This window comes from Habropoda laboriosa, unplaced genomic scaffold, assembly GCF_001263275.1.
Source record: "Habropoda laboriosa isolate 0110345459 unplaced genomic scaffold, ASM126327v1 scaffold387, whole genome shotgun sequence".
In the NCBI taxonomy this organism is placed as follows: domain Eukaryota; kingdom Metazoa; phylum Arthropoda; class Insecta; order Hymenoptera; family Apidae; genus Habropoda; species Habropoda laboriosa.
The window spans coordinates 11,614-21,194 of NW_017100510.1; the positions used below are offsets into that span (position 1 = coordinate 11,614).

The following is a 9,581-nucleotide window of genomic DNA, read 5'->3' on the forward strand; positions in this document are numbered from 1 at the left end:
AGAGCTCGGATGCGCTTTTCAACATTACACGAACAATTGGACAATGTATAGAAGAGAAAGAGATAGATATAGATAGATATAGAAAGAGGAAAGAGGTTTTGCAACAACCGGTTAAAAGTAGTAGTCGGTTCGAAGTATCCATTCTTCTTGCAGTTGGTTTTTTTTTTAGAACGAATTGAACGGTTGTGGTGCACACGCGTTTTAGCCTGCGAATCATACCTTGCTATTCGCGAAGAGGAGACCCACGCCCTCCATGCAAACCTGCAGAAGTCCACCCTCGCCGGTGCGCATGTCCTGTACAGGAAACTCGCCACCGAGCTCGACTTCCTCGTGGGGACCACGGCCACGGGCTACAGCTTTCTCCATTGCGTCTTTTATGCAGTAGTAGAGGTCCTTGCACTGAAATCATATCGATCAGTTGGTTAATTTACGGTGTAGGTACGTGTTCTGTTGGGTTCGATCGAAGTTTCTTCCTTGGGAAATTATAGAGATTTGTTAGGCTAGAGGAGTGGAGACTTCGGTACGTAGTGTTCAACCACGGTTGTGAAATCTTTGTTTTGGCGTTTTTAAATTTTTTGGAAATTTTAAAATTTATGTGTATCTTTTGAAAAATTAAGGTGAAAGCACGCAAGGGCAGAAATTAAATTCGCGCCGATGACACAGCGCGAGCAAATATTCAAAGCGCCAATAGGAGTGAAAGGTTAGGGTCGATAGCATTTTTTCTTAAAGTGTCTGAATAGGATACGTACCTTTTTGGTGTAATACTTATGCAGCTGAGTTTGCCCACCGTTTAGCCGCCAAAGGCACAAGACTTTATTCTTCGGGCTGTAGGTCATGTTGACTAAACGCTCGTACCACCATCGTTCCACGATCACGCCGTTCACGGACCTCAACACGAGGCCGTCGTGGCGAACCTCGAGGAATCGAAGATCACCCTCTGCGTCGACGCCAGCGTGCACGGTGAACGACTGCCGGTGCATCTGCCTGGACGTGAGAGGCTTCAAGTCTATATCGTTTCCGTACTGAAATGACAAAGAAATTTTTCTTTTTAGCGTTCTCTGGAATTTTTAGGATTCCTCAGTATTTCACGTTTCGAATTTTCCTAGAATTCTTACTTTTGACAGTTTTTTTTCAGAAAACACTCAGTCTTTCAATAATTTCCACATCTAATATTCCTTCACATTTTCAGAATTCTTTAATATTGAAAAAAATTCTATGGAATTTTTAGGATTTCTCAGTATTCAAATGTCTCAAATTTCCTAATTTTCCAAAAATGTTCACATGATAAATACAGAGATTGAATTTCAACTCACAAGATTATTTATTTGGTCGAGTAGTTGATTGAGCTCCTGGCTGTAAATCAGGCCGATATGGCTCTTCCCTAATAGCCTCCTTACTTTACGCTTCACCTCGTTCTTATCTACATTCAGCATCACTAGAATCGCAGTCAAATTATGCAACAAAGTGCACAATAGCCTATCTTCGTCATGCTCCAAGCGTTTCTTCTCGCTTTCGCTCAATCTCTTATACCTGTGCACCAAAATAAACAACTCATAATTGATCTTTAGAAGAATTCCATTTCCAATTTCCATCGTTATTACCTCTCCATCATTTCTCCAGGACCTTGATCCATGCCAATCATGTCTCTTTCTTGAGACACCGCGTCCAAAAAAGCGTCCTCCCAAAATTGCATCTGGTCCCAAAGTGAGGATCTCTCTTTCCCCAATAATCCTATAATTAATTTTATTATCTTCCTAAATTATTTTCCACTGAAATAAATCTATGGAATGAGAAAAATATCCAAACTAAGCTATCACCTCTTTAAAAAAAAAAAATACTATCATAAAGAAGGGGTTAAACTTAGACAAAATGTCTTCAGTCACTTTTCAATGGTCATTTTTTAACTGAAACCATAACCAAATTTGTAACACTAAAAATATTAAATTACGCTGAAAACTTAGGACACGATGTACCTTCGAATAAGTACGTTCTCGCAGCCTCCGGACTAGGAGCGTTCATGGTTGGTACCAAGCTTCCTCCATGGTACCGGAAAACGGTGCTCACGGAAGATTTACTGGACCAAACGCTCCCTGTTCGTTGCTTCGGTTGTCGTGGAAACTGAAATCGTACAATCACATAAGAATCCTTAGGAAATCCTTGAAAAAACACATTATTATTCATTACGAGGTTCGTGAAGTTCATCAAAAAAGTTTTCTCAGAATTTTTCTAAAGATTCAACAACAATAAAAAAGTAAGCTCGATTACTCTTTTCTACGTTCAAAGGGAAGCTCCAAAGGGTCATTCTAAATAGATTTCTCAAGCTACGTGAAATTTCAAGTACTCAGTGCATAATACTACAAACGCAATATTGTACCAGGCGATCAGGTGTAAATGTTAATATATGTATATACCCGAATCGGCAATTTTCGATTCGTCGAACATGTGTGTACGTGTACTTGAGTGTATTGGAAAAAGCTAACAGTGGTTTTGTTTCATTTTCTTCGTTTTTCTCTAATCGTGTACCAGTGAAAACTGCAAAAAGCTTCGTTGTTTCATGTGCAAACGCTAATCTCTAGTGGTACGTAGCAACATGCTATTCGGTTATCCTCTTCGTACGGTTCCGAACGATTCCAGAATTTTCACAATGCAAGTATTGCACAAGCTGTATTGCTCCTCTGCATCGATTCTCAACTAAACGATCTAACTCTATGACTATGACAGGGTGTACTAGAAGACTGGGACAGAATTGCACAAGTTTGTGTGAATATATGTGAAAATGTACAATTAAAGAGTTACTCTGGAAATATCCAAATTTTCTCCCATCTTGAAAATTTTTTAAAAATTCCTATTCTTCACTTTGGTTCGATTTTTCAATGTATCAGGCGTAGAAACGAATTCTTTTCGACTGAAGTCTCATAATTAATTCAAAATTATCGAGTTTCTGACAGAAAAATGGCAAAAGGTCATAAAAAAATAATGGAATTTACTTTGATTTTTTATCTGTTTTCGTTTTTTCTAAGTAAAATTTTGATTACACCCAAAATTCGGGAAGAATTCATTTCTACGCCTGATAGAATTTCTGGTAACTCTTTAATTCGATATTTTCATACTATGATCACGTGTAAACTTTCTATTTTCCCGTTACAATTCGATCCCAAACTTTCAGGACACCTCGAATATTCCCCTAATAGGATAATTTTGCGATTTCGTGGGTTTGATATTGTTTCTAACCGGAATAATTTCTTACGTTCTCTTTTTTTTTTTCTCTCTCTCAAATTCTACCAGCTATTTTAATCTAGTTTATTAAAGAAGGGGTAAAGAAAAAACTGATTCAGTAGATTGATTTACATTGCCTTGCTCGACCTCGCTATCAGAGACAGTGCTTCGGAAAGAAGCTTGGTGCGCTTGCCGAAAAGCAGGATTAGTGATTATGCTACCTCCGTCTGTGGATAAAGCTTCGCTGCTTCCCGTTCCACCTCCCCGCCCACTCTAAAAACACATGACGTCTCTATATAGAACATTTAATTGACGAACAATGTGACAACGTATCGCGATAATCGCTTGAAACTTCGATTTTTTTCTCTTTTTTTTTTTTAATTTTTGAGCACAATGTTTTTTTTTTTTTTTAATTCTTCATTTCCACGGAGACCCCGACTGATACATTGGTTAAACGACAGGATATTTTCTGTTCGAAATGGTAAACCTTTGAGTCCACTTTTTTTGGTCATTTCTTCTTGGGCAATACTTATCCTTGCTCGATTTTTTTTCTTAGTAATTATTACAGCAACTTTCATGCAACGATGTGTACCTTGTGTATCCATTAAATACAACACCAACACGGTCCGTTTGACGATCTATCGTTGATGAAAGAATTGATTTCTCTCTTTTTTTTTTGTTGCTTTTTAAGTACACGAAAGCAGGAGCTGAAATTGGGTGGATTGAGAAATGATTCGGAGATTGGGTATTGGAGGGTTGATCTGATTGAAGGTTGGAAAGTTGAGCTGATTAAGAGTAGAAGAAATGAATATTGAAATATTGGAAATTTGAGAAATTGAGTATTAAATATTTTTTATATTGATGAGCAAATTTTAATTTGAAAAATTTGGAATTGAGTAAACTTAAGTTTGAAAAATTGGGGATTGAGCAAATTTTAATTTAAAAAATTAAGGATTGAGCAAATTTTTAATTTGAAAAATTGAGGATTGAGCAAACTTAAATTTGAAGAATTGAGGATTGAGCACATTACGATTTAAAGAACCGAAGACTGAGCAAATGTAAATTTGAAAAATTCAGAATTGGCCAGATTAAAGATTAGAAAATTGAAAAATCAGCAAATAGAAATTCGAATAATTAAGGATCGAGAAAATGTTTCAACCCCTGCGTGGAAAGTAACTTAGGAACAGCAACAGTAAGCCTTTACGATCGTCGAATTGTACGCGTGAAAATGTAGACAGAAAGTGAGACCAGAGAAAGAAAGAGCGGGAGACACCTTTGCTACCTTCGTGTGACACGAGGTAACGTTCTGACGGAACATGTTGCTTTTACCTCAGAGTCGAAGGATGTTAGCCTGCTGAGGAACTTTCCTTTTTTGCTGAACATATCCCGGAACATATCAGCCGTCGATTGATTCCCTTCGCTCGCTGGTGATGTGTGACCATGTGCCATTTCCAGGTGAACTTGTGGCGGTTCTATCAAAAAAATAATAAAAACAATCCAAATTAGAAATTAACAGCACAAGGGAAACAGGATAAGAGTCAATTTTTTATCAATAGATGCACTTTGCATGAAAGGATGAAAGTTCCAATAAAAAACCACTGCACAGTGTTTTCATTCTTTTTCTAAAGACACAATATTAAAATTTTTTATTAAAAATAAAATCACAATGAAGATACTGAGTATGAGACTTTTTTGAAATGGAATTATTAAGCGTGATTCTGATGAGTTTGTCATAATTTTTTACCTGTTTCGAGGAATATTGAAATCACAGGGAACGTAAATTCACTTTACTGTGTATACACAGTTCAATTTACCTGGTTTTTGAGACGGATCTGTAAATTCGTGCTGAGTGGGAGACTGCGGGGATTTTAAGTTCTCCCTGCTGCCAAACGGACTAGATGTCTGAAAGGATTTCGAGCGATTAAATGGAAGATCGAGATGGTATTGAGGGAAATCGAGGATCTACGTCGACGATGCATACTTGAGACATTAAAGAAGCATCGAAAGTTCCGTCCGCGAGGTCCTTGCTCCAGTAATGAGTGTGTGCGATCTCCATCAGCTGGAAAACCGACGCCATTCCACCGAGACCGAAGTTATTGTAAGTGTGTCCAAGACCGTGAGCCACTGCTTGAAGGCACTTTAGTATCCCCTTGTAAACCGGCTTCGAAATGCACTGTTAATTTAAGAAAAAAAATATTTAAAAAAGTTGAAAGATACCTTCGAATTTTTTAGGAAATTTTAATAGCTGAATTTTGGAATTTTTAGTTATTTGTTTTTTTGTTTAACTTACCGTATGCACTATTAGTAAAAAAAAAGAAGAAGGAACGTAAGAAAAAGATATGTACATTTGCAATTTTTGTAAATTTAAAAAATTGACATTTTTGAATTTTAAGTTACACGAAGTTTGATTTTTTGTTTTTGTTTTGTTGAACTTACCACGTCGTCGATATGATCGTCAGGACTGATCTTCTTATTGAGACCTTTGTTCAATTTTGTGACCACCAAGTCTCGATAGCTCTCGTCCTCCATTAGTTTCTTCAATCTGTTCAGTTTTAGCCAACCAACGCCTTCTCCGGTTAAAACTTGATTCACCACCTGAAATATAAAGTGTTTTTCATATTTTTACCAATCATGTGAAATATTTTTACTGCTTTTAGTATGGAAAATTATACAATATTATGGATATAAAAAGAAATGAAGGTAATCTCCATAGAAAGAAGATCCATATGAAAATTCATCGATGAAAGAAGATTCATATGGAAATTCGTCGATGAAAGAAGATCTATATGAAAATTGATCGACGAAAGAAGATTCGTGTGAAAATTCGTCGATGAAAGAAGATCCATATGAAAATTTATCGACGAAAAAAAATTCATATAAAAATTCATCAATGAAAGAAATGATTATCCAGAAAATAACAGAAGTAAAACAGTATGTTTAAACGTTTCAAATAACAAAATGTACGTATTCTCAATTCAAAAAACTCACATCAGTCAGGAAAGCTTGATTGTCACTGTTTGTACTAGACCTCTCCGCGTTCTGCATCCTCTGCAGGTCCTCCTGATTAGGCTTGTTCGACGTGTGTTTTATCAAAGTTGAACGCTCGACTAGTCTAGTTTTGTCTTCTCAGAAGAAAATCATTTTTACAGACACTCTACTAAAACTCAGAAAATTGCCTAAATTAAAGAAATAACTGAATCATACTTTTAGGAAAAGGCCCGAGAATCGGTGTCTTCTTATCCGTCCTCTGCGACTGAGGTTGACCGGCATTTCGACTAGAACTATTCTTACTGCCTATAAAAATAGGAAAAAAGAAAAATTCATTTTCGAATAATTCTCCATATTTGACTATTCTTATTTTTCAATTGTTTCAAATTTCACGAAACTCACCAAATAGATCGCCTAACATGTTACTCGTTTGAGTAGCGATGCCATTCAAATCGCTACTAATATTGCTGAAAAAATCACGACCGATCTCTCGACGCCCTCCTCGATTATCAGAGGCGACCAATTGCGTGCTACTCGAGTCCCTTCTTTGCATCATTCCCGGAGAAGGTGGTGGTGAGTGCTGTGTATCACCGAGGCCCTGTGCAATTTTTCGAGAGATTTCTTCTTTAAGATTCGACGCTCGTTTATTGATCAGTTTAAAGATTATTTAACAATAGGGTGCGGCAAATTTTTTTTTAGAGGAATCCTAGGGGAAAAGAAGAATTTTTGGGCTAATCATTTAGGGTGCGATGAATTTTGCGGAGATTATTTTTTTCAGCAGAAGTTTTGAAGAAACGTGAAAAGATAATGAAAACAAACGTATTCTGGGTTGAGAATTGTAAGAGAACAGTTTGGAACACTTTATCTGGTTCACCCTGTACATATAAAAAATTCTGCAGCTTTTTTATTTCTGATTTTGTCAATTTCAAGAAGATTTCGATAAATTTTGATGAAGCTTACTTTGAGCAAGCCTTTCTTCGCAGCAGCTTCCTTGGCACTCTTCGTCAAATCTCCCAAAGTGCTCTTGCTAACTCCAGCCGCGGTTTTGCTCGCTTCCAGAGCCGTCTTCGAAGCCTCTTGCACCGATTTCGTTGCCTCTCCCATGGCTTTCTTCGTCTGTTGCGTTAACTGTTCAATTTTCCACATTCGAAGAAACCATTAAAAATTTTAATTCCACGAAAACCATTAAAAATTTTACTTCCATGTATAAAGCTTGCTAAATTAGGAAAAAAGGATCACCTGTTCCAGTGGCGCGAAAAGATTGTCCTCTCCGACCTCCGTAATCTTCTCCTTCGCCTGATGTTTCAACTGTGAAACAGAGAAATATTTTCCCTTGTAAAATAGACTGCAATTTTACGCACAGAAAAATTAATATTCTCCAATCATGGTCATCTACAGAAACACTGACGTTCACTCACACTTTTCACTCTTCAAATTAAAAATGAACCTACATACATAAAGGTTTGGCGTAAGTAAACTCGGAGTGGAACAGGAGATGCTGAATGACAAGGAAAAAATTGCTCAGATTTCAAAGGGTCGAAAACGTATTCGGAAAATACTACCTTGTCCATCTGAGCAAGGAGGCCATCCTGACTGCTCTGTCTGGTCGTCTCGCGAACCAGATCCTTTGCCTGGTTCGCAAACTGCTCGAACAACGAGCCCTGAGACCCCTGTCGCAGAACACCGTTCCCAGTTACACCGGAGCCCTGTCTCCGACAAAATATAAAAAGAAGCAGAATATCAAAACTCGAAAAGAGAACCTCGAGGGTTTGAACAGTACAGACGGAAATGACTAGAAAAAACACAGAATCTTAGAAGTTGGCTGGTACACGTAAAACCAACCTCAAACGCAAAATACAGTTTCTTCTTTCGTACAATATATTAGACGTGGAAATAAATTCTTCCCAATTTTTGGGCACGATCAAAGTTCCATTCAAAAAGAACGAAAACAAGTCAAAAACCAAAATAATTTCCATAATTCTTTATGACCTTTTGCCATTTTTCTAGCAATTTGCGAACACCATCGCGATAGAGACATAACCCTTCCGACCCGACGGCGTTTGCAGTAGTTCGCTTCCTACGGCCGACGTGAAATTTAATAGTCCGTTCACGACGGCCGACTTGAAATTCAGCCCTAAACATATCGAATTGTTTATAAAGTATTCGAGTCTTTGACAATATTGTGATTTTAATATACCATATTCAGTATTGTATTGAATAATTAAGAAATTAAGAATAATTAAGAAAGGAAAGCGGTGACACATTCTCAGAATCGGTACGCGGTACCGAAGTCGGCCGCATACGACGGCTGGTATGTCGGTACGCGGTACCGATGTCGGGTCGGAAGGGTTAATAGTTTTGAATCAATTACGAGAGTCCAGTCGAAAAGAATTAATTTCTGCACTTGATACCATAAAAATTTACACATTTCCATGGTAATTTCTGTTCAACGTTAAAACTGTATTTTACCCAGTACAAAGTTACTATGGAAAAGAAATAACCTGGGGTTAAGAAACGTCGGAACAGAGTGAACAAAATTGTTACAATTGAGACTTCGCAAAGAAGTAACAAAGAGGGGTGTGGAAATGTACAATCGTTGGAAAAATTTCGAAAATGAAAATTGGTTTAACTGAACAATGCTCCATGCTGGACACATCGAACGGAAGAGTGTGCTTATCAAGGCATGCATGAGCTCGATTCAGGAGCGTAATACGTAAGACGGTCGATAGAGATTGTGGACGACAGAGAGAATCGTGTTGATAGAGGAGGAGAGTTTGAAAAAACAAGGGGGAAACGAGAGATATCTACTGACACGCGAGGTCCTGTAGGATGTGGCAGGACGTTCGGTGTCGCTGATCGTCGATCCGGCGAAATGATGTTCGAACTGTCCTACCGAGCTTTGCGCCCTCAGGATTGTGCGTGGTGTTATTGTGGAGGCTGAGTCTGACTCAAAGCTACCGCCCTCCTCTTTATCCTACGAGCATTAGCACATCATTAGCACGGCGAACGTCGTGAGAACGCTGTTGCTTCGTCAAGCTTATTGTTAGTATAGTCCTTTTGTATACTTTTTTTGGGGAATGAGAACTGTTTCAATGTCTTTACTATAGAATGTTTCGTGAAGAACTAATGATCGAAACTGTGTACATAAGAGATCTTCGTGGTTCTTAGAAATTTCAAAAAACATTTAATTTTTAATTTACTGCTTAAATTTGAATTTTTTGTACGATTGAATTTTTCATTCAAAAACATACAATTTAACAGAAATTGTTTCTTTCTACGCCTTTTAATTACCGAGATATTAGAGTCTCAAGTTTTGAGGGTTGTTTTCACTCTTTCAATATGGACGATTAAGAATTCGAGTCCAATATGTTCTCTTC

General features: G+C 37.6%; 1 protein-coding gene across 1 annotated transcript in view; it reads right to left on the reverse strand.

Annotated features, from left to right (window-relative positions):
* Positions 1 to 9,581, reverse strand: part of LOC108576348 (MAP kinase-activating death domain protein) — a 35,731-nt gene that overhangs the window by 11,261 nt on the left and 14,889 nt on the right. Inside the window, exons 13-29 of the mRNA XM_017939322.1 lie at positions 9,017 to 9,178; positions 7,767 to 7,910; positions 7,444 to 7,512; positions 7,165 to 7,332; positions 6,607 to 6,802; positions 6,421 to 6,510; positions 6,205 to 6,338; positions 5,653 to 5,811; positions 5,198 to 5,389; positions 5,031 to 5,118; positions 4,546 to 4,688; positions 3,349 to 3,489; positions 1,974 to 2,118; positions 1,602 to 1,731; positions 1,314 to 1,530; positions 750 to 1,022; positions 220 to 399 (exon numbers count right to left, since the gene is read on the reverse strand). Of these exons, the coding sequence (XP_017794811.1) occupies positions 220 to 399; positions 750 to 1,022; positions 1,314 to 1,530; positions 1,602 to 1,731; positions 1,974 to 2,118; positions 3,349 to 3,489; positions 4,546 to 4,688; positions 5,031 to 5,118; positions 5,198 to 5,389; positions 5,653 to 5,811; positions 6,205 to 6,338; positions 6,421 to 6,510; positions 6,607 to 6,802; positions 7,165 to 7,332; positions 7,444 to 7,512; positions 7,767 to 7,910; positions 9,017 to 9,178 (2,631 nt within the window). The remainder of the gene's footprint in view (positions 1 to 219; positions 400 to 749; positions 1,023 to 1,313; positions 1,531 to 1,601; positions 1,732 to 1,973; positions 2,119 to 3,348; positions 3,490 to 4,545; positions 4,689 to 5,030; positions 5,119 to 5,197; positions 5,390 to 5,652; positions 5,812 to 6,204; positions 6,339 to 6,420; positions 6,511 to 6,606; positions 6,803 to 7,164; positions 7,333 to 7,443; positions 7,513 to 7,766; positions 7,911 to 9,016; positions 9,179 to 9,581) is intronic.